This window comes from Trichosurus vulpecula, chromosome 6 (genome assembly GCF_011100635.1).
Source record: "Trichosurus vulpecula isolate mTriVul1 chromosome 6, mTriVul1.pri, whole genome shotgun sequence".
In the NCBI taxonomy this organism is placed as follows: domain Eukaryota; kingdom Metazoa; phylum Chordata; class Mammalia; order Diprotodontia; family Phalangeridae; genus Trichosurus; species Trichosurus vulpecula.
In genome coordinates this window covers 269,124,150-269,149,601 of record NC_050578.1, presented here as the reverse complement: position 1 = coordinate 269,149,601, position 25,452 = coordinate 269,124,150, and the positions used below count along the sequence as shown (strand labels likewise).

The 25,452-nt window shown below is 37.7% G+C and overlaps 1 protein-coding gene and 1 pseudogene across 1 annotated transcript; one reads left to right on the top strand and one right to left on the bottom strand.

Moving 5' to 3' along the window:
* The first annotated feature begins 3,790 nt into the window (after nucleotides 1–3,790).
* LOC118855378 lies at nucleotides 3,791–4,742 on the top strand (annotated as a pseudogene).
* Nucleotides 4,743–7,161: 2,419 nt separating this feature from the next.
* LOC118855176 (olfactory receptor 1013-like) lies at nucleotides 7,162–8,085 on the bottom strand. The gene has a single exon (XM_036765268.1). The coding sequence runs from the start codon at nucleotides 8,083–8,085 to the stop codon at nucleotides 7,162–7,164; it is 924 nt and encodes a 307-aa protein (XP_036621163.1).
* Between the last annotated feature and the right edge of the window lie 17,367 nt (nucleotides 8,086–25,452).

Below are 25,452 nucleotides of genomic sequence, written 5' to 3'. Positions count from 1 at the left end.
CATATATATGTGTATGTGTATATGTGTATATATATATGTATATATATGCATATTCCCTTCAGCTACCTTAATACTGAGGTCTCATGAATCATACACATCATCTTTCTACATAGGATTGTAAACAAAACAGTTCAAATTTAGTAAGTCCCTTAAGATTTCTCTTTCTTGTTTACCATTTCATAGTTCTCTTGATTATTGTGTTTAAAAGTCAAATTTTCTATTCAACTCTGGCCTTTTCACTGAGAAAGCTTGAAAGACCTCTATTTTATTGAAAATTCATATTTTGCCTTGGAGCATGATACTCAGTTTTGCTGGGTAGATGATCCTTGGTTTTAATCCTAGCTCCATTGACCTCTGGAATATCATATTGAAACCCCTTTGATCCCTTAATGTAGAAGATGGTAGATCTTGTGTTACTCTGATTATGTTTCCACAGTACTCAAATTGTTTCTTTCTGGTGGCTTGTAGTAATTTCTCCTTGATCTGGGAGCTCTGGAATTTGGTGACAATATTTCTAGGAGTTTTCTTTTTGGGACATTTTTCAGGAGGTGATCCGTGGAATTTTTCAATTTCTATTTTACCCTCTGGCTCTAGAATATCAGGGCAGTTCCTCTTCATAATTTCTTGAAAGATGACATCTAGGCTCTTTTTTTGATCATGGCTTTCAGGTAGTCCAATAATTTTTAAATTATCTCTCCTGGATCTATTTTCTAGGTCAGTGGTTTTTCCAATGAGATATTTCACATTGTCTTTCATTTTTTCATTCCTCTGGTTTTGTTTTATAATATCTTGGCTTCTCATCAAGTCACTAGCTTCCACTTGCACCAATCTCATTTTTAAGGTAGTATTTTCTTCAGTGGTCTTTTGAACCTCCTTTTCCATTTGGCTAATTCTACCTTTCAAGGCATTCTTCTCTTCATTGGCTTTTTTGGAGCTCTTTTGCCATTTGAGTTAGTCTATTTTTAAGGTGTTGTTTTCTTCAGTATTTTTTTCTGTATTTGGGGCTCTCCTTTAGCAAGTCATTGACTTGTTTTTCATGGTTTTCTCAAGTCATTCTCATTTCTCTTCCCAATTTTTCCTCTACTTCTCTTAACTTGCTTTTCCAAATCCCTTTTGAGCTCTTCCATGGCCTGATACCAGTTCATGTTTTTTCCTGGAGGCTTTTGATGTAGGCTCTTTGACTTTGTTGACTTCTTCTGACGTATGTTTTGGTCTTATATGTCACCAAAGAAAGATTCCAAAGTCTGAGACTGAATCTGAGTGCGTTTTCGCTGCCTGGTCATGTTCCCAGCCAACTTACTTGACCCTTGAGTTTTTCGTCGGTTTATGACTGCTTGTAGAGTAAAGAGTACTTTGTTCCAAGCTTGAGGGGATGTACTGTTGTTTTCAGAGCTATTTCTATGCAGCCAGTTCTGCCACACCAGCACTCCTCCTTCCCCAAGAACCCCCAACCCGGAACTGACTCAGGTCTTAAGCAGGTACAGTACTTCTGCTCTGATCTGCCACTTAATTCCTCCCACCAGGTGGGCCTGGGGCCAGAAGCAACTGTAGCTGTAATTCTGTAGCTGCACCACCTCCATGGCCCGAGGGCAGTGGCTGAACCTTGAACTCCTTTCACTCCCTGCAACTTTTCCCACTAACTTTCTCTGTTGTCTTTGGTGTTTGTGGGTTGAGAAGTCTGGTAACTGCCACAGCTCACTGATTCAGGGTGCTAGGGCCCGTTCCACCCAGCTCCTGGTCTGGTTGGTCTGCATGGCCCAAGCTGGGCTCCACTCCACTCTGCTCCCAGCTCCATGCATCATAGCCCTCACCCAGACACCATCCAGGCTGTCCTGGACTGGAGCCCTGCTTCCCTCCGCTGTTTTGTGGGTTCTGTAGTTCTAGAATTTGTTCAGAGCCATTTTTATAGTTTTTTGGAGGGACTTGGCAGGGAGCTCATGCTAGTCCCTGCTTTCCAGCCCCCATCTTGTCTCTGCCCCCCTGATTGTTCCTTTTAGTTAGGTCTATTTTGCTTTGTCTTTGTCTGAGATCGTGGTTGTTCCTCTGTTTTTAGTTAAAGTGAAACGTATCAGATTCTGCTACAGGCTTTTACCATAACTCTGTGTGTATCTTTCTGTTTCAAATGTGTCATTTGTAAATGAATTCTAGTTTCTAATTTGTTTTGCTATCTGCTTTCGTTTTATGGGTCTGTTCATCCCATTGACATTCACAGTTACGATTACTAAACTGTGTATTTCCCACCATTCCATTTTCTCCTCCTCCTCCTGCTCCTGCTCCTCCTCCTCCTCCTCCTTCTTGTGCTTCTGCTTCCTCTTCTCTCTCCTTCCTTCTCTCTCTTTGTCTCTCTCCTGCCCCTCCTCAAAGATCTATTTTTCTTCTAACCCCTGTATCCATTAATCTATCCTTCCTTTTATCATTCCCTGCCTTCTTCTTATCCCCTTCTGCTCTTGTTTCCCTCTTGGGCAAGTTACATTTCTACACACAACTGAGTGTGTGTATGTATGTGTATACATATATATTCTTCACTCTCTGAAATGATCCTGATAAGAATGAGATTTAAGCATTGCCCATCACCACCATCCCCACTCCCCCCTTCACTATTAAAGTTCTTCCTTCCTTGTGTACTTCTTTTTGTGAGAATATTTTCCCCATCCTACACTCCCTTCATGCTTCTCCCAGTGCGTCACTCTTTGTCACTCCTTTATTTTCTTTGGGCATCATTCTGGCATAGTTGACTTCCCTCTATAACTCCTTTTAACAGCCTCGATTAATGTTAAAGTTCTTAGGAGTTACATGTATCATTTTACCATATAGGAAAGTAAATAGTTTAGTTTTATTGAGACCTTTATGGTTACTCATCTATGTTTTCCTTTTTATGTTTCTCTTTATTCTTGTGTTTCATCATTAGATTTTTTTATGCAGCTCTCTCTCTTTTAATCAGGAATGCTTGATTCTCCTCTATTTCATGAAATATCCATTTTTATCCTAAAGGAATACACTCAGTTTTGCTGTATAGGTTATTCTTGGTTCTGATCCTAGCTATCTTGCCTTCTGGAACATCATATTCTAAGGTCTCCATTCCTTTAATAGGGAAGCCACTAATTCTTGTGCTGTCCTTACTATGGATCCTGAATCTGGCTTTTTCACAACAACCCAGGGAGATCAGTGCTATCATTGTGTTATAATCTCTCCTCATAAGATGTAACTTCCTTATGGTAGGATTAACTATTTTTATTTTAAGCCCAGTGCATAGAATGATGGGAATGGAAGGGATTATGCAATTATATAACACTTAATGTGTGAGAGACACTTTTTAGAATTATTATCTCATTCAATCCTCACAAAAATCCTGTGCTATCATTATGCCAATTTTATAGTTGAGAACACTGAGGCAAGCAGATTTTGAGTTGTTTCCCCAATGTCACACAGTTAGTAGGTGTCTGAAGTCAAATTAGAACTCAAAACTTCTTCACAGTTCAGGAAATAGCTGGTTTAGACTTAAAGGGCATTTATTATTATTATTATTATCATTATTAATTATCATCGTTGTTGTTGTATGAATTGGTGTGAATAGATAATAAGTGAGGTCCTTCCTGATTTGAAATAATGAAGACCACAATAAAGCAAAGAAGGGAAACTGAGCCTCCTTTTATCTGGCCATTAATAAATGCATTCAAACAGACAACATGTTAATAAAATATACAGTTTCAAACTGGAGAATAGAGGGCAAGTCGAAGGGAGCAAGATGGCCACGGTGGAAGAAGAGAGCACATTGTTCACCGACCCGGACATGGACGAACTTCTGGAAAGTGCCCTTGATGATTTCAATAAACTCAAACCCTCCCCAGGATGCCCTCCTCTCACCAAGGCCCCGATGCTTCAGGTTCCCAGAAGAGCTTGCCTGCAGCCACAGCTAAAGGTGCCCTCTTCTTTGTCTCCTGAGAATTCTTCCAAGAACTGTTTGACAGTGAGCTAGCATGCCAAGGAACTGCGGAGTTTGAGAAGGCTATGAAGGAGCTGGCTGAGGAGGAGCCCCACCTGGTAGAGCAGTTCTAGAAGCTTTCTGAGGCAGCGGGGAGAGTGGGAAGTGATACAACATCCCAACAAGAGTTCACTTCCTGCCTGAAGGAAACACTCAGTGGACTAGCAAAGAATGCCACTGACTTTCAGAACTCTGGCATGTCTGAAGAGGAGCTGACCAAGGCTGTGGAGGGGCTGGGCATAGAAGAAGGGAAAGGAGAAGGCAATATACACAGAGCATTATGCAGAACCTATTATCTAAGGATGTTCTATATCCATCACTAAAAGAAATCACAGAGAAATACCCAGAGGGGTTGCAGAGCCACTGTGAAGCACTGCCCCCAGAACACAGAGCATTATGCAGAACCTATTATCTAAGGATGTTCTATATCCATCACTAAAAGAAATCACAGAGAAATACCCAGAGGGGTTGCAGAGCCACTGTGAAGCACTGCCCCCAGAACAATGAGAAATATCAGGAACAGCACAATGTAATGGGCAAGATTTGTGAATAGTTTGAAAAAGAGACAGCTGCAGACAGCGAGGCCACAAATCCGGCCCTCTTCGAGATGGTAGTAGATCTCATGCAGCAGCTTCAGGATTCAGGTCATCCCCCAAAGGACCTTGCAGGGGAAACACACCATGCCTTCAACTTTGACCTTGATACCTTGAATCGGTCAGGTTCAGCAAGTGCCAATGGAGAGCAGGGTCTGATCATGTGAAATTCTTCACCCTTCCCTTCCCATCCCTAACCATGAGTGAACACCTGAAGTCATCAGAGCCATCGGGTGCTGGGAGGGGTGATGATGCTGTGGAGAAACTGCCTGCCTGTCCCACTTGTCTTCTGCCCCATTCCAATTCCTTCCTCAGCTCTTACTCCAAGACTACTCCACACCAGCATGGTCCTGCTGTAAAGCAATTGAAGCTGTTGTTTCTGGGAATGGGACCTATTATTCAAATTGCTCTCATCAAGTCTTTCACCCCACCTCCCACCCTCCGTTCTCTGCTGCTAGCAAGCATACCTATTTCTACCTGCTTAAGGTCTTTATGGACTACGTTCCCTTGCCTCTCCCCCTAATATTGAGTGTACCTGTTGTGTATACCTGCATTGATGCTTCCTCCTCTGACTGCTAGGGTTTTTGTGCCGTGTCCCCTATTCCTTTTGGAGTCAGGGTGCTGTGCCAGCTTTGGGCATGGGGCTAGGGGAGATCCTTGCTCTGGGCACCCATCCTTGGGTGTCTGATCCCTCGGAGCAGAAACACTGATCAGAGTAGGAACCGGAGAAGAGACACTTGGCATATTCTGGTGAGAATAGTCTTTCTGGTCTTTGCCAGCCATGTGTCCTTTCCCCTTTTGTTGTATCCTCTGAGCTATGAGTTCTGATCTTAATAGATACCTCTGTTCCTGATCCAATCTGAGAAACCAAATGTTATCCTAAATGTTCCACAGTGCTCCTGTTTCTTCAATCGCCCCCCTCCCTTTCCTGCTATTTTCAGCTTCCCACCCACCTTGAACTATGACTGAGGGGAACCCCCTGTCTTTGCTCATTCAACTCTGATCCCCTGGCAAATACACACAGAGTTGGGGAGGGCAGAGAGTGTTCTCTTCCTAGCTATTTTGGGCAGTTTTGAGATTTCTGGTCCTCTCAACATCCTAAACCGTGATTCATGGCAGTGGCTTGAGAGAAGGCTGGCAGCTTGTCCTCCCCCAACCCTTCCCCCTATGCCTTGGCTGGTGCCTAATAAACATCCTGAATTAGGCTGTTGGGAGTGTGGCCCATTTCTTGTGTGGCACAAACTCCCACAGGCTAAGGGTAGAGCTTGATTCTGAAACACCCTGTTCAGAGGTGTTTGGCAATGGCTCCGGCCCAGCCCAGGCTAAGGTATCTGCCTGTTTTTTAAAGATTTCAGCAAAAAACTTCTGAGGTTTCTAATTTTTCACTGACATTCTGTTTAATATTTCAAATTTATTGTTGAACATCAAATCGCTTCTCTTAGCTGCCCTTTCTTTTCCCCAGCCCTAGAACTGAGAGCCATTGATATGGCGGGGCCTCATTTACCTTATAAAGTACACACTACACTCAGACCAACCCTCCTGAATTAAGTGTTATGAAGATAGCTGGCATTAAGATGAATTCGGTTCTTGATTTAAAGTCAAATATATTTCACTATAATATGGGAACCTCTGTGCTCACCATAAGTAAACAGTGTGAGATGGTAGCTAAAAAAAAAAACATTTTTCTGTTGTAGTGCTCAAAAAGTCCAGAATAAAGGGAGAGTAGGAAGTTCTAATTACATTAAGTGCCTATTATATATTAGGCAAATATTAAAAAAGAAAACAATTCCTGTATTCAGTAAGTTTGGGGAGGGTGACAGAGATACAGCTTCAGTGATGTATTTAGTTCTAAGCACCCCTCTTAGGAGGTTGACAAATTGGCTCAGGTTTGAGGGAAGATAACCAGGATGCTGAAGGGGCTTAAAACCACATCATTCAAAAGTTAGTAGCTGAGGGTGGTGGTGGAAGAAAGTGGCTTTGCAACTGAAGGACTTCCCTCCATCTCCTGTCTGCTTTCCTGGTACTAGCTACCACTACCAAGAAACTTGAGGCAGCCCTACCCATTTTTGTTCCTAAACCCCCTCCTCCAAGATTGTTGGTTTGTACTGGGAGGAGTAGACTAATGTAGCTCACTGTATAGAAAGCTGTAGCAAACCTTCCTAGTCGCTCTATAGAACCTTCTTCCCTAATAAAACATTGCTGCAGTACAACTCTACTGGGGGTGCGGGGGAGGCTGTGGGGTACACTAGAAATACTTCTGGAGATAAGACTCAAGAGACCTGGCTTTGAATCCTACCTCTACCACTAACTGTGACCATGGGCAGGTCACTTAATTTCTGGGGCTAGGTTTCTTGATCTGTAAAGGGGGGTTGTGAATTAGTCTCCAAAGTTCCTTCTAACCATCAATGACTGAGCATATAGTATTGGCATTCAATAAATGCTTGTTAAATTGAAAATAAACTGGAGAATAGAGCAATTTATGTACACTGAAAAATTATTTTTTAACTTTTCACAGAGAACACTATAATGAAGAATAAACATATGATTTTTCTTCCTTTTCTCCATTGTAACTCCTATTTGGGAAACTCAACATCTACCTTGCATTTTCTTCAAGGCATCTTTGACATCTTTGTTCCTGAAACTGTAGATCATTGGGTTCAACATGGGCATCACCACAGTGCAGAACACAGACACAATTTTATCCCTCTCAAGAGAATAGCTAGTACTAGGACGGGAATAAATGAAGAGAATGGAGCCATAGTACAGGGTCACAGCTGTCATGTGAGAACCACACGTGGAGAAAGCTTTAAGTCTGCCCTGGGTAGAACGAATCTGCAAAACGGCAGCAATGATAAAGAGGTAGGAGGCCAGGATGAGCACAGTGGGACAGATGACATTGGTGGCCAGGAGGAAATAGAGTACAGCCTGGTAACTGTCCTTCACATCACATGCCAGCTTCACCAGGGGGGGCAAGTCACAAAAGAAGTCATCAATAACATTATCCCCACAGAAAGTCAAGGTGAACGTTTCACTTGTAATGATGATGGAGCTAGTGAAGCCTCCAGTATAAGAAGCTGCTACCAGATAGAAAGATAATCTTGGGGACATAGCCTGAGTGTAGAGAAGTGGCTTGGAGATAGCCATGTAGCGGTCATATGCCATGGTGGCCAACAGGTAACATTCACTATATGCCAGTCCAGCTGAGAAGAAGAACTGAGCTAGACAACCAGCAAAGGAAATACTCTTGTTCTCAGAGATACATGTCAACATGATTTTAGGAGTATAAACAGTGGAATACCAGAGATCCAGAAAAGACAGGTTCCCAATGAAGAAATACATGGCTGTGTAGAGCCGGGAGTCTGTACAAATTAACATAATCAGAGTAATGTTTCCAACCACAGTTATGCAATACATTAAAAGGAATACCACAAAGAGGACCAGCTGCATCACAGGGTCTGTGGTAAAACCCACCAGAATGAATTCAGTTACAGTGTGATTAACTTTCTCCATACCTGCAAGGAGTATATGGGGGTAAATCCTATTAATTAAAACATTTTTTTCCTAATGGGAATGTTTGCCTTAGGTTATAATGAAATACATGGCAAAAGTCATTTTCATGAAGTTGTATGATCACTTACTGGAGGTCTTGGTCAGGTTGTATTTGATTTCTTCCAACTCTTTAGTTCTGTGATTCTGTGGCTCCATCTATATGACTTAGAACAATCATAGTCTGTTCTTTTGAAAAAGAAATTTCAATTTACTTCACAACCTGAAATAGAAGATGAAGAAAGGAAAGGATGGAAGTAGTTGTCAAGATAAAGTAAGATAATTAATATAAGGTCAATATTAAAGAGTAAACTAAAATTGATAGAGTTGATTGGTGAGTGGTAAAAATTGGCAAATATTACAAATAAGCTCTACGTCAAATAAATAGTAATTAAGAAAGACTAGGAAAGGCTTCCTGAAGGAAATGGGATTTTAGTTAGGACTTACAAGAAGTCAGGAAAGGCGATAGGCATAGGCAATGGAGGAGAGTATTCTAGGCATGAGGGACAGTCAGAGAAAATGAGATTCTCATGAACAGAAAGATATAAGTGCATATGTATGTCTGTATACATATATATGTGTATATTCCCTCTAATCAACCTATATTCTTCAAAGAAATATATAAAGCTGGTAGTAAGAAATTAGATAAAATAAACCAAAAAGGAATGATAATAATACTAACTAAATTTATGTAAAGCCTTAGGTTTTACAAAGCATTTCACATGTATTATCTTATTTGATGAATATAATACCACGGCATGAGTCTTTAAAAATAACATCAAGAGTACTAAACTTTATAATGGACTGAAGGTAGTGAAGGAAGTAGTGTCTTAAGTTCTAAAAGCCACAATGTCAAAAGTATGTTGAGAAGCTGGAGAACATCTGGGAGGAATATAACTAGGACGTGAAGAACCCAGAGTCTTTATCATATGGGGGTCAGTTAAAGGAATTTAGGATATTTAGCTTGGAGAATAAAAGACTCAGTGGGGGTAAGAAGTGGACATGATAACTATCTTAAAGTATTTGAAGCATTGTCAAGTAAAGGATGGATCAGATTTGTTCTGTTTGGCCCCAGAGGGTCAAATTGGGAGTCGTGTAGAAATCACAAAGAAGACAATTTAGACTTGTGGTAAGGAAATATATCCCAGAAATTAGAGCTGCCAAAATGTAGAATAGGCTGCCTTAACAGGTAATTGATTGGTTCTTTTTGGAATTATTCAAGCAGTTGTTAGATGACAACCTCTCAAGTATATTTTTAGTGCAGATTAATTTCTTGAATGAGTCTAACTCCATCTCCCTATTGTCTGTCTTCTAAAATTCTGTGATTTAGTGATTTTGGTGTTAGTTTCATAGCAGCATTTCACTCCTTTTGTAAGAATGTTTCATAGCATGGTAACTAAACTCCATACATTTTGCATCACTCATGTAATGCTCTGAACACTATCACAAACATGAGACATTTTCACAAAACTCCAAGCATATGAAAATAGAGATCATACAGACATTGATACCTGGGATCCCATTGTTTATATCTATCAGTAGAAATTGTCTCAGAGCTGAGAGAATATTACTCAGTGAAAGAATACTCTTTCATTTAACTTGACTGCTTCCATAAAAAATGTTAAAATGGTTTTTTTTTTGTTTTTTTATGCCAGGCCTTTTAATGAAGAGGAATTTAGTATAAAACGAAGTTTTTAAATTAATAGATCAAGATATCAAGATATCCAGGATAGCACCAACATTTGCAGAAATTTAGGTTCATACTACTATTTTTATAAGTTAAATATTTTATTTAACCTTGTGGAACTCTTTTCTACTCTTAAACCCTCAGTTAATTCATCTTTAAAATGACAGAGTTGCGCAACATGATTCTTGTGAGCTCTCCTATTCTAACATCCTCTGAATCTATGATTTTATATTTTTGATATACTACTGCATCATATAGATCAGTTAAAAACTCTCAGTGTTACATATGTACCTTATTTTCAAATAGTCAACAGTTGAAATTGCATTAATTATGAATAGCTTTGTTCTTAATTATTCCAAATTAATAGTTTGATTTTTCTTCTCGTAAAGTTCTACTCTAATGTCTAATCATGATGTACAGATGGATGTCTCTAGATTTTCAAAGACTGTGACAGGAAAACAGAAGAGGAAGAAAGGAAGGAAGGAAGGAAGGAAGGAAAGGAGAAAAGAAGGGAGTATCTTTGTCTAATGTCATTGACTCTAGTCCCCATGAGAGCATTTCTCTTAAAAGGTAATGTTTTTGAGAAAAATTATTTTAGCCATCCTTAAGTATTTTCAGAAATGGTTATTTACCAAGGTAGGACATTAAGAACAGTAGGCACAACACACACTCACACACACACACACACACACACACACACACACACACATACACACAAGCAAACAAGTCAATGTTACACTCTCCAAAAGAATTCAGGGGAAAATGGGTTCAAGTTTAAAAACAAATGTGACAAAGGGGAACTCACTGCCCCTGGTTACTGGGTTACTGGGATCTATTTTATTTCCTCTCTCATTTGTGAGGTACCCAAGAATTTCCCATGAATCACTATCTCTGTCCATTTGTCCTTGACTACCTATATAGACAATGTCATCTGTCATCAACCAATCCAGGAAATGTAGCTAGACCACTGATGGGATGATAGTAGATCCAAAATCCTAGGAAAAGTTGAAGTCTGAAAAGATCTCCTCTAGTCAAAGGTGTGGAAGGGACAGAGGAGAACAAGACCAAAGCTGGATCTAAGACTTTTCTTTTTTTTCCAAAGCAGTTAATTCTAAGGGGATTTTGCCGAACACTATACTTGTTCCTAACCTTTCAAAACTCTTTTTCTCTAGGTTGTTTATTTGCAGGTGATCCTGGACATGACAGGGTCCCTTGACCTATTCAAATATGATTCTTTTGCAATATCTCTCCAGTTCAAAAGGTTTTTTTTAACCCTTAATCTAAAGCTTATAATCTTACTTAGTTGAAATACCAAGGCTAAAATGTAGTAGAGTTGTTTTACCCTCGCTCTTATATTGGTATTCTGTATTTATACTTGTTCTTAAATGTTATATAGACCCTTGAAGAATGTAAGCTCTTTGAAGATAGCGACTTTTTAAAAAAATGTTTCTCCAGTACCCAGCATTCTATCTCTAACTTGCATGAAGTGGGTGATAGATGATTATTGACTTAACTTGTGCATTATCAGCATATAATAAATACGTTATGAATTTTGTTAGAGTGATTGTGACCTTGGACACCAGATGTCAGACCCATACCAAGGCAGTCCTTCAGTAGTGAAGTCCAATTCACATCCATTTCATGACTGGGAAATGAACCCAGAACTCTACTCAATCTTAGGCAATCACTAACATGAGTCAACCCAACCACATTTGGCTTACACTATCTCTTTCCTTCCATTTTCAAGTCTCATATTTCCAGATAATCAAGCAGAAATCATCCACAGATAGAAAAGAGAAGCTCAACCTTTCCCATGTCTGCAGAAGTCATGAGGATCCATTTTTCAAGCACGCAGAAATCCCTTTGGGTGCTAACTAGGGGTCTTCTGTTTCAGCACTAACCCATGTGCCCCACACTCCTCCTGTCCCTTCTCACTCCAGTTCAATGTTCTTCTCTCTCATAACAGTGAAATAGGGAATATTCACTCTCTTTAGAAGCTCTCAAAGAGTCTTTGATGGATCTTGAAGAACTTGTAGAAAGAATAAGGCTGAGAACAAGAATGAAATGTCCAAGTGGAAGAATAGGAATACTCATTGATGTTAATTTCCAAAGTAAAAGTCATTGCTTCTCTCTCCATCAGAAACACCAGAAATGTGATTGTAAGTCAGTTTTCAGGAATGTGGTCAGTATATGTGACTATGAGGTATTCAAAGACTGTTTTTTTCTTTTTATCTCCTCCAGACCTTTACTTTGGCTTACTTCCCAAATCTTCAATCTTCGATGTTCTCGTACCTTCTGGCTAGCTATCTAGAAGCCTCTTATAAAAAAATTGCAAAATCTTGATCTGGCCATATCCTATGCTCTGTGAACTTTCCACTCTACATCAAAAATTTTCTCCTCCCTCCCTAGAGTCCTTAGCCTCTGCCATCTAATATGATTCCATCATACATCGTAGGGTTGGTGAGCATGAATGGACTCCTGTCTTGCCCCTCTCAAGTGATAACTTTGTATGTTAATTTTGATGTTCTAAGGTGTCAGTGACAGACTTATCAGTGTGTTTAATAGGATTTTAGATAGAGACAGGTCAATGGAGGACATATTTCAAGACAGAAAAATCCTTAGGCCATAGCTCAATCTAACTATATGAACAGATTTGTGCTTTGATGATTTAAAGGGGCAAATCTAGTATAAAAGCAAGAAGAAAAAATATGTATCCAATCCTGACCACTGGAACAAAAACTTACCAACAACTGGAGGAGTGCTATTTTCACAATGGAACCTAAATCTGTGGATACCACAACCTTTATATATCTGGTGTTGCACCCCCAGAGGATGACTAGAGTACAATCAGAGGGGTTTGATTCCTAATGCCTCAGGGATCCATGCCTTGGGATGTCTTTAACAAGGCAATTATACAAAATGATGTGTTGTCTGATTCTAAATGTTTGTTGTTATAGGTGATAGTGAAGTTCAGACTTGGAAATCATGGAAGAAAATGAATGTTAGCCTTTTGAATATAGAAACCCAGAGCTGGAAGCAGTCTTAGAAAATAGAATATTAAACATAGATGGGATATTAGAGAAAAATCAGCATTGGAAAGGGCCTTGGAACATAGAATGGCAATATTAGAAATAGTCAACAAAACATAGAAAGTCAGAGCTGGAAGGGACCTTTAAATGGAATAGTAGAATTGGAAGGGCCTTAAGAATGTAAAATGTAGTAATTAGGACATAGAATACCAAAGATAGAAGGGAGCTTGGACCATAGATCATAGAATTTCAAGTTAAAAGGGATATTTGAATATAGACTCTCAGACCTAAATGTGATCTCAGAAATCACTGAATTGAATGTGCTCATTTTATTCAGAATGGAAAAATAACATGTTGGAGGTTTCTTTATTCCCTTATCTTATCCTTATTTCAAAATATCCCAGCCTCTATTATTATATGGATAAATTTCCTTGTATATATTGAAGTATAGAGAACTCAGGTAGTGAAAATCAACCCATAATATCAAGAAGCTATTTTATATTGGGGGATTAAATAGATCAAATTCACAAGATAGCCACTCTGTGCTTTTGACCCTAATATTTCATATCCCTGAATCTAGCATTAGAAATGACAAATGATCCGTCCAGCCCAAAAGTGACTTTATAAATTTCTATACCATATAGGCTAGAAAATCAAAATAAATACCTAACCACTTGAACTGATATATACGCAAAATGACCCAATTTTTATTAAGAATTTTTGATCCTTTTGCGGGGGGCAAGATGGCAGCTTGAGAACAGAGACTCTCTTAAGCTCTCCCCCAAATCCCTCCAAATACCTGTGAAAATGACTCTAAACAAACTATAGACCTACAGAAAGCACAAAATAACAGAGGGAAACAAGTCTCCTGCCCAAGATGCCCTGGATAGTCGCTAGGAAATGTCTATTCCACCATGCTGGGAGCAGAGTGCAGACCAGCTTAGGCCATGAAAGGATAGACCAGGCACTGGGGTAGAACAGGTGGAACAGGCCCCAAGGCCCTGAATCACTGAACTGAGCCAGTGCAATGGCTATAACAATGCAAATAGATAGAACTTCTCAATCCACAAATGCCAAAGACAACATATCAGGTCAGAGGGAAAACTTCTGCATCTAGGTGAGGGAAGTGCACGGTTCGGCTGCAGCCCCAGGGTGGCAGAGGTTGCTGCAGTGGTGGGAACAGCAGCAGCAACAGCAGCAGTGCAGTGGCTGCTTCTGGCCCTAGGCTCACACAGGGGGAGGAATCAAGTGGCTGATCAGAGCAGGAGTACAGAGATTGCTTTGCTGGCAATGAGGCAAGGTTTTCTTGCTTTGCCCTGCTTCGATCTGGGTTTACAGTTCTTGGGGAGGGAGGAGTGCTAGTGTGGCAGAGTATTCTGGTGGTTGTGGAGAGGGAGTCCTCCTGGTGGTTTCACAGCAGAAAGAAGTGCTTGCACTCACAGACTAGAGCATGGGCTAGGAGAGGAGCATCATACCACCTCAGAATAGAAGTAGATCTGAAAACAGCAGTGCAAAACCTCTGAAGCTTGGGACAAAGCACTCTCCACTCTGAAACCAGTCATAACTTGACAAAAAGCTCGAAAGTTGAGTAATTGGCTGGGAAGACAAGCAAGCAGGGTAAAAAGACTCAGACTACAGAATCTTTTTGGTGACAAAGATCAAAATACACAGCAGAAGAAGTCAACAAAGTGAAAGATCCTACATCAAAAGCCTAAAAGAAAAATATCAATTGGTCTCAGGCCATGGAAGAGAACAAAAAGGATTTAGAAAATCAAGTAAGAGAAGTAGAGGAAAAATTGGGAAGAGCAATGTGAGTGATGCAAGAACATCATAAAAAACAACTCAACAACTTTCTAAAGGAGACCCCAAAAAATACTGAAGAAAATAACACCTTAAGAAATAGACTAGCCCAAATGTCAAAAGAGCTCCAAAAAGCCAATGTGGAGAAGAATACCTTAAAAGGCAGAATTAGCCAAATGGAAAAGGAGGTCCAAAAGACCACTGAAGAAAATACTACTTATAAAATTAAAAATGGAACAAGAGGAATGTAGTGAATTTATGAGAAATTAAGAAATTATAAAACAGAACCAAAGGAATGAAAAAGTGGAAGACAATGTGAAATATCTCATTGGAAAAACCACTGACCTGGAGAATAGATTCAAGAGAGAGAATTTAAAAATTATTGGACTACCTGAAAGCCATGATCAAAAAAGAGCCTAGATATCATCTTTCAAGAAATTATCAAGAAGACTGCCCTGATATTCTAGAACCAGAGGGTAAAATAGAAATTGAAAGAATCCACTGATTGCCTCTTGGAAAAGATACCAAAAATAAAACTCCTAGGAATATTGTAGCCAAATTCCAGTGTTCCCGGGTCAAGGAAAATATATTGCAAGTAGCCTGAAAGAAAAAAATTTGAATATTGTGGAAACACAATCAGGATAACACAAGATCTAGCAGCTTCTACATTAAGGGATGGAAGGGCTTGGAACATGGTATTCCATAGGTAAAAGAAGCTAGGATTAAAACCAAGAATCACCTACCCAAAAAATTAAGTATAACGTTCCAGGGTAAATATGGATTTTCAATAAAATAGAGGCTTTCAAGCTTTCTTAATGAAAAGACCAGAGCTGAATAGAAAATTTGACTTTAAAACACAAGAATCAAGAGAAGCATGAAAAGGTAAACAAGAAAAAGAAATCACAAGGGACTTACTAAAGTTGAACTGTTTTGTTTACATTCCTACGTGGAAATATGATATTTGTAACTCATGAGACCTTTCTCAATATTAGGGTAGTTGAAGAGAATATGTGTGTGTATGTATGTATAGGTATATATGTGTGTGCATATATATATATATATAGAGAGAGAGAGAGAGAAAGAGAGAGAGAGAGAGAGAGAGAGAGAGAGAGAGAGAGAGAGAGGGGGCACACGGTGAGTTGAATATGAAGGCATGATATCTAAAAAGAAATTAAGTTAAGGGGTAAGAGAGGAATATATTTGGAGAAGGAGAAAGGTAGAGATAGAATGGGGTAAATTATCTCAAACAAAAGTGGCAAGAAAAAGTAGTTATAATGGAAGGGAAGAGGATGAAGATGAAAGGGAATGAATGAGTCTTGCTCTCATTGGATTTGACTTAAGGAGGGAATAACATATATACTGTTTATCTTGCCCTACAGGAAAGTAATGGGAAAGCAGACAATGGGGGGATGATAGAAAGGATGACAGATTCAGGGAGGAGGTAGTCAAAAGCAAACACTTTTGAAAAGAGACAGGGTGAAGGGAGAAAAGTGAATAAAGACGGACAGGATAGGGTGGAGGTCCAATATGGTTAGTCTTTCACAACATGACTATTATGGAAGTGTTTTGCATAATGACACAAGTGTGGCCTATGTTGAGTTGCCTGCCTTCTCAAGGAGGGTGGGTGGGGAGGGAAGAAGGGAGAGAATTTGGAACTCAAAGTTCTAAAAGCAAATGTTTCAAAAAGTTGTCAAGTCAATCAATAATTATTGGTTATTTTTTTCTTTAAATAATTCATTATCTCTCAGACCATACAAACACTGGAGTTGTAAAGACAAAGTTGAAGCAGTCAATGCCCTCAAGAAGTTTACATGTGATTAGAGATGATGATATGTTGCATATAACTATATACATAATATACACAAAATCAATCCAAAGTCATTATGGAATAGAGTATACTAGTAGTCAAAAGGATCAGTAAAGAACTCCTGCAGAAATATACCATCTGAGCTAAGTTTTAGTGGAAATAAGGGATTCCAAGACATGGAAGTAAGGAGGTTGAGTGTGAAGTGTGTAAAATGGTAAATAAGCCAGCATGACTGGATTGCAGAGTGATGGGAATGAAGTAATGCATAAGAAGACTAGAATGATAGGAAGGATTCTGCTTGTGAAAAAGCTCTAAATGGCAAACAGTGGGATTTGCGTGTTAATTCCTGAAGGAAAAAGATCCCACTTTAATTTTTCAAGCAGGGATGTGACAAAATCAGACCTGCATTTTGAGAAGCGGAGATTTCTAGAGGGTGTATTGGAGTGGGAGGAGGCTTGAGGTGAGGAGAACTAGCAGGAGGCTATTGGAATAGTCAAGTCCATTATGAAGGGCTGAACTACAGTGATAAGGGTGTTATTAGAGAACAATGAACATACACAAGAGATATCTTAGAGGTAGATTAGACAAGATTTGGAACCTGAATAGATATATAGCATGAGCATAGAGTCAAGGAGGAATTCAAGTTTCAAAGAGGTGTGTTTGGGCAAAATATAATAATAATAATAAGTTCTGTTTTTTATGATTGGAGCTTGAGACAGCTTTAGGGAATTGAGGAAGGTAGTAACATAACTGGAGCTCAGATATATAGATCTATATACTATCTGCGTAGAGAAGATAATTGAACAGATGGTGAATGATCATATCAACAACTATGAGAAAATAAAAAGGCAAGAGAAGATGTGGTATAGAATAGAGCCTTGGGGTGCACCAATAACAGTGTGATGTGATACAGTAGGATGATCTCAGAACCAAGAAATCTTGTGTTCAAGTTTTAATTATGAAATATATATGCTGTATGACTGTGGGTAACACTTTAAGACTTCATCATAAACTTTTTTTAAGTACAGGAATGAAAACAAACATTACTACCACCCAAATGGCAGAGCCACCAACTGAGACTTTAATATTAATAGTTCTTTTAAAAGAGAGATCCCATATTAGTCGTGAAATGTCTAAACATTCTACTTAAATTCAATAGAATATCACTGAGCTAAAAGCATCAATAGATATGAAGAATACAAAGAATGGAAAATTTCAAATGAACTGATGCAAAAAGGAGTGATGCAAGGAAAATGTTTTGTACAATGGCTGTAACAATCCAAATAGATAGAACAAAATAGGTAGACTTGAATATTGTATAATTAAAATGACCAAGCTTAATTATGCTCTCCAGTAAAAGAGATATGAAAAAATACATCTCGCTCTATTCTTTGAAGTAGTGTGTAACTATGGATGTTGAACATGGCTGACATCTTAAGACAATGTGGAAACTAGGTTATCGGAATTCTTTTCTTATTATTGTTTGCTTGCTCTCTTTGTGTGTTTTGATTTCCCTTTTAAATTTTTGTTACAAGAGAAGGCTTTCTGGATAGGGAGAAAGAAAGGCATATATTTGGAAACAAAGATTTTATTAAAAGCAAAATATATCAATCAAAATAGAATTTTGAAAAGAGAGCGATATCATCGTTTAACCCAAACATCACTTTGTCATACATAAGTAACACTTTAGTGTGAATGAGTTGATCATGTGCTGATAAAGCAGGGCTCTTGATGGGGAACATGAGCTTTTTCCTATCTTAAGTACACGTGGATTTTGCTTCTGAAGTTAGTCCTTTTCTGTTATTTTATCTAAAGTAATAAAAAAAAACCCGTTGAATTGTATATGAAAATTTGAGCTTTTAGTCCTTATCCTGTGGGTTAATACCCCTCTATCCTAGAAAAGTCATTTCTCCCTTCTCAACCCAAGTTTCTTCAGCTATAAAATGAGGACACTGAAATTCATCCTACCTGCGATACACAGTTGTGGTAAGGACCAAATGAAATGAAGTATATACTGAATGGATTTGGGATCTCATACATTCAGGAATTAACTACAGTAATGAAAATTGCAACCTCTTCATGTCTGCTTGTTAAACATTCATTTGTGTCTTCTACCCCCAAAAAATATATTTGTGCATGAGTGTGTGTGTATATATACGTATATACACACCTATACATACATACATACATACATACATATATACACACATGCATATGGATACATATACAAACATATACATATATACATATATACACACATGCATATATATGCATATGCCTATATACACATATATGTACACATGCATAATATATTATATTATATGAATTATTATATTATATATCATATGAATTATAAATACATATATGTATTATATCATATATTATATACATTATAGATATGTATGTGTGTGGATAGATAGATAGATAGATAGATAGATAGATAGATAGGGGAGAAGACATGAATATTGGTGTATATGCATGTGTGTGTATGCATACACACACATATATGGGGGAGGACACGGATGGATAGATAGACAGATAGATAGACAGATAGATGGATAGATAGATAGATAGATAGATAGATAGATAGATAGACAGATAGATAAACAGATAGATAGATAGGAAGAAAAACCCTTTGTAAGCTATCAAGGACATCATCCAAGGCCTCACATACAATAAGGATGCACTCAGTTAAATTATACAAAGATCTGATGTTATTTTTTTCCTATCAGCTCTGTGTCTATACTCCTAGGGATAGTGCATTTCAAATACTAAGAAGAATTTATAAATATACAAAGTACCATGTAAATTTGAGTTGAGATCATTACTATTTCTCCATTTAAGTCCTCATTGAATGCCTCCTCATGGAAGGACCTTGTCCTTGTGTTCTCCAAGGCTATGGCAGCAGAATTCATCCATTGCAAGGCCCTGCCAAGCAAGAAAGGCATCTGTGGTGACTTTATTAATGGGCTGTACATCTGTCTCTCAAGAACCAGAAAAGCTAAATTCATGCACTTTCCTAGTTCCAAGAGTGATATGAATTGTGTAAGTCCAGGTAGGTAGGTCAATTTTTTTATTGACTGAATTCTTTCCCTTTGTGGGGCTAAGTCTCAACTTCAGGATAATAACGCAATTCTGGGGGATGTTAGTTTTGGGACATGTGAGGATCATAGGAGGGGTGGCTTATTTCTTTCTCTCTCTTGCAGGTATAAGGAAGGACAATTAGGGTAGTGATATATCTAGAAGTATTTAAGGAAAAAAAAAACAAGACCCAATGAAGAGAGAAAGAAACATGTTTTTACTACTTATGGATTATGGTACAAGTCTTTTGCTTTCTCTCCCTGGTGAAAAAAGACATTTTGTCAACCTGAATATTTACAAAGTAAGTGTAGACTTTTAGAAATATATCCCAGTATTTGAGTTAAATCACTTCCAAGAACATAGAACTATGACTCAAAGGAGGGAAAAAGTAATATAATACACTTGTGTAACGTACTTAGTTAGCATTGAGTGCCCATTTTGTTCAAGGCTCTGGGACCTAGAAGAGAATCAAATTTTCATGCCACAGGGGCAAGGAGTTCTTAGCCCTGGTTCTTTGAATCTGTTTCTTTAATTATTACTATTATCATCACTATTATTAATGTAATAATGATATTTCAATCAAATTGGTTTTCTTCGAAACATTCTACATTTTATTTCATTCATTTAAAAATATTATTCTGAGATTGGTAAGGGTGCATAAATTTCACCAGACTGTCAAAGGTATCCATAACAGAAAGAAGGTAAAGAGAGAAGGTAAAGCTTTAGGGGAAGTGATGGGCAAAGCAAATTTTCCCATGGGAAATCCTCAGTGGCAGCATAACCCAAAGGGTGTCATTGTGAAGTCCTGATGACTAAGCCCAAGGTGTGTAAACTGACAAATTTGTTTCTCAGCCACAGGTTACTCATACAAAAAAAAATATTAATTATCTAGTATATAAAAAGAGCATTGTGTTGGGCACTAGAAGTTGAGCCAAGTGATAAAAGGTAACATCTTACCTTTGTGAAACAATCTAATGGGAAAACAAAAAGCAAACTATGGAACAATAAAATATATCAGAAAGATTCTAAAACTGTTGTATGTTTTAGGGGAAAGGTGATTACTGACTGACTAATCACAGAAAGCTTCTTGGAAGAGGTGTTTTTGGGACAGGCTTTAAAAGATAGGTATGAATTCAAAAGGCAGAGGGAGTCTATTTCTAGGCAAAGAGAAAAGTTTGAACAAAGCCCAGAGGTAGGGGAGTATGTGGCCTATTGGGGGCAGGAGGAGTGTAAAGCTTTCTCTATTGACTGGAGAATAAAATGTCCAGAGGGAAGTAATTGAAGCCCACTGGACTGGAAACCTAAGTTACCAAGACTTAATTCTGTTGACCTCAGGAATATGAAACACTAAAGCTTCCCTTTGACCTCTTTCTCCTGGTGCTGGTTGCAGCCCCCAAGGACCAGAAGTTGCTATTGATCCCACTTCTAACGAGCTGCTCTGGGCACCATTAAGATTGATTGGGTGCTGAGAGATAGGCAATTACCAAACTTGGGAGCAATTTCATTCCTCATTCCTAAACAAGTTGCAAAGGACCTAATTAAGTGAGATGGATTGTAAACAGGAAAACTTTCTGGCTGATGGCAAATTTTAGGCAGACTTTGGAAGTCATTTTTATGGGCTGCCATGGTCAGGGAAGTTCTAATACAGAATGAGGGGCTGGTTAACTTCTGGGCTAAGGGATATGTGGTCCAGGTTCTAGAGTTTCCTTCTCATCCCCATAAACAGTAAACACATTCATTGGCTGCCTTCCTATCCTCCAAGGTCTTATTCTTCTGTGACAGAAATCCCTCCAAGCCAGTCCCAAAGATCAGGAGACACAAATGATGGATGAGATGCAAGAGAGTGAGAAATTCCATTGAGGAATTAATGATCCTCACCAGGGTTCAACCTCTGTTCTTGTGATCCATGTATCCTTTCAGCTTATCTGAATCCTTATGTGTGGACAATATTTGCAAAGCCATTTGAGAAAATGCCCATGGTACTTGTCTACTTGGTTTGAAGACACATAAGTACTCCTGCTTCTCTCTGTCAAAAAATTGAAAATTAGCATTAGAAAAAAAAATAATAGCAAAAGTCATTTGGAAAAAAGTCAAGAATATAAAAGGAATAAAGAAAAAAGTATAAATGAAGCAAATTTAGCAACACCAAACTGTATTTTATGGCAATAATGATGAAGAAATAGCAAGGTAGATCAAGGGCACAGAGTAGACATACAATATACATCATAAAATAAACACAATATCCTTGTATGTAACAAGTGTAAAGACTTAAGATGTTGGGATAAGAATTCATTATTTGGTAAAAATTTTAGGAAAATTGAAAAGCAGTATGTCAGAAACTGTGCATGGACCGTTATTTCACACCATTTACCAAGATAAGGTCAAATCTGATACATGATCTAAATATAAAAAGAGATTTTACAAGAAAATTAGAAGACCATGTAACATACTACTTATCAGACGTATGAATAGGTGAACAATTTATGAATAAATAAGAGATAGAGAAAAGTTAGGTATAAAATGGATAATTTTGATTCTGTTAAATTTAAAAGGTTTTGTACAAATAAAACTAATATAGCCAAGATTAGAAGGAAAGCCAAAATTGGAGGAAAAATAATTTGTAGACAGTTTCTCAGATAAAGGTCTTATTTCTTTTTGTCTTCTTAATAGTATTTTTTCAATTACATGTAAAAATAGTTTTCAGCATTCTTTTTTTTGTAAAACTTTGAGTTCTAAATTTTTCTCCCTCCTCTTCCCTGTCCCCTCCCCAATACAGCAATCGGTCTTATGTAGGTTATATGTGTACAATCATGTTAAACGTATTTCCACGTAACTTGTGTTGTGAAAGAAGAATCAGAACAAAAGTTAAAAAACCCAAGAGAGGAAAAAAAGTGAAAATAGTAAATTTTAATCTGCATGCATCCCCCATAGTTCTTTCTCTGGATGCTATTGGCATTTTCCATCGTGAGTTAAATTTCTCATATCTGAAATATATAGAAAACCATTTGTCAAATCTGTAAGAATACAAATCAATCTGCAATTGGTAAATCGTCAATGGCTATCAACAAGCAGTTTTCCAATGAAGAAATCAAAACAATTTATAGTCATATGAAATGTTCTAAATCATTATTGATTAGAGAAATGCAGGTTAAAGCAACCTTGAGATATCATTTTACACCTTCCAGATTGGCTAAGATTACAGAAGGACAAAATGACAAATGTTGGTGCGTATGTGGAAAAATTGGGACCCTAATTCATTTTTGGTGGAATTGTAACAAGATCAAACCATTTTGGAGAGCAATCTGGAATTATACCCAAAGAGTTATTAAACTACCCATAACCATTTGACCCAGAAATACTACTACTTGCTCTATTTCCAAAGATGATTAGTAAAAAAGTAAAAGAACCTACATGTTCTAAAATGTTTTAGCAGCTCTCAATGTGGTGGCAAAGAATTGGAAATGGAGGGGGTGCTCATCAATTGGAGAATGGCTGAACAAACTGTGGTATGATTGTGGTATGATTACGCTATAAGAAATGATGGGCTCAATAATTTTGGAAAACATGGAAAGACTTGCACAAAATAATGAAGATCAAAACAAGCAGAACCAAGGGAATATTGTATACAGTAACAGCAAGATTGTTTTAAGAACAACTTTAAGTGAATAAGTTATTTGACTATTATAAATACCCAAAGTAACTGCAAAGGTCCTATGAAGAAAGACTCTATCTGCATCCAGAAGGAGAACTGATGAATAGAATTATGCATTGAATAATTTTACACACATACACACACACACAGTATAGATATAGATATATAGAGATATAGATGTAGATGTAGATATAGCTATAGATTAGATATAGATATACGTATAGATACAGATATAACTTTTTGTGTCTAAGGGCAATCATCTCTAAGACATGGGGAGAGGAGAAAAAAAGAAATTTACATTATAATTTTGTTGTGTATTTAAAAGGAATAGAAAGTTGCAAACAGTAGATTTGTAGTTTCATGTATGATCATCTTTTATTGTACTATGTTAAGGAATTGCTTGTTTTATTCCATAAATTTTAAGTAAAATTAAAAAGAATTCTCCTAAGGTTGATTAGGACACAAGGCAAATATTATTCAACTCAACATTTATTAATAAGCCCTAATATTGAAGAGGAGTTGTGCTAGATACTGATATTTTTAAAGTTTTTTACTGACATTTTTGATATATATATATATTTTTTTAATTTTGAGTTCCAAATTCCCTCCCTCTCTCTCACTTCCAACCCCACCCACTGATAAGGCAAGGAATATGACAATTATACATGTAAAATCAAACTTTTTCATATTAGCCATATTTTTTAAAAAAAGTAATAAAATGAAAAAGTAGGGAAATTATCCTTCAGTTTGCACTCAAAATTCATCAGTTATCTCTGCGGAGGTGGATAGAATTTTTTCCTCAGAAATCTTTTGGAACTGTCTTGGATTAGTGTTTTAATCAGGATAGCCAAGTTTTTCACAGTTGATCATCATGAAAGCATTGTTTCTGAGACAATGATTTCCTGGTTCTTCTCACGTTATTTCGTATCAGTTTGTGACACGCCACCCCCCCGTCATTTCTCGCAGCAGGATAGTACTGCATTACAACTTGCCAACACAGCATGTGCCACAGCTTGTTCAGTCACTTCCCAATTGCAGAAAATTCCCTTGATTTTCAATTCTTTTCTATCATGAAAAGAATTGTGATAAATACTTTAGTACACATAGGTCTTTTTTTTCCTTTCACCAAATCAAAGAGTACACACAATTTTATAGCCATCTAAACCTAGTTCCAAATTCTTTACCAGACCCCCAAAGATAAATGGGCAAAGGTTGTGAACAGCCAGTTTCCAGAAGAAGAAACTAAAGTTATCTATAGTCATATGAAAAAATTCTCTAAATCACTACTGATTAGAGAAATGCAAATCAAAACAACTATTAGGTGCCACACCTCTCCTGTCAGATTGGCCAACATAACAAAACAGGAAAATTATAAATGCTGGAGAGGATGTTAGAAAATTGGAACACCATTACATTGTTGTTGGAGTTGTGAACTGATCCAGCTATTCTGGAGAGCAATTTGTACCTATGCCCAAAGGGCTATAAAAAAGTGCATACACTCTGACCCAGTAATACCACTTCTAGGGCTCTATCCCAAAGAGATCACACAAGTGGGAAAGGGACACATAAGTACAAGAATATTTATAGCACCTCTTTTTGTGGTGGCAATGAATTGCAAATCAAGGGATGCTCATCAATTGAGGAATGGCTAAACAAGTTGTGGTATATGAATATAATGGAATACTATTGTGCCATAAGAAATGAGGAGCAGATAGACTTCATCATAACCTGGAAAGAGTTATGTGGTCTGATGATGAGTGAGGCGAGCAGAAGCAGAAGAACATTATACATGATTACAGACACACAGTATCTGTGATGACTAACTTTAATAGACTCGGCTCTTCTCAGCAACACAAGATCCAAAGATAGCTCCAAAAGACTCATGATGGAAGAAGCTATGCACATGCAAAGAAAGGATTATGGAGTCTGAATACAGATTGAGGCAAACCATTTGCTCTCTTCTTTTTTTCCTTCTTTTTTGGTTTTGTTTCTTCTTTCTCATGATTCATTCCATTGGTTATAATTCTTCTTTACAAGTTGACTATCGTGTAAATAAGTTTAATGTGAAGGTATATGTAGAACCTATATCGGATTACATGCCATCTGGGGCAGGGAGGGAGAAAAAAGGGAGAGGGAGAAAATTTGGAACTCAAAAACTTGTGGAACTGAATGTGGTAAACTAAAGATTAAAAAAAAAAAGAAATGTTCCTGAAAATGATTGGACCAATTCAATATTCCACCAACAATTCATTAGTGTACCTATTTCTGCCTTGTC

Coding starts and splice junctions, on each gene's coding strand:
- LOC118855176 (XM_036765268.1), bottom strand. CDS start 8,085: ATGGAGAAAGTTAATCACACTGTAACTGAATTCATTCTGGTGGGTTTT.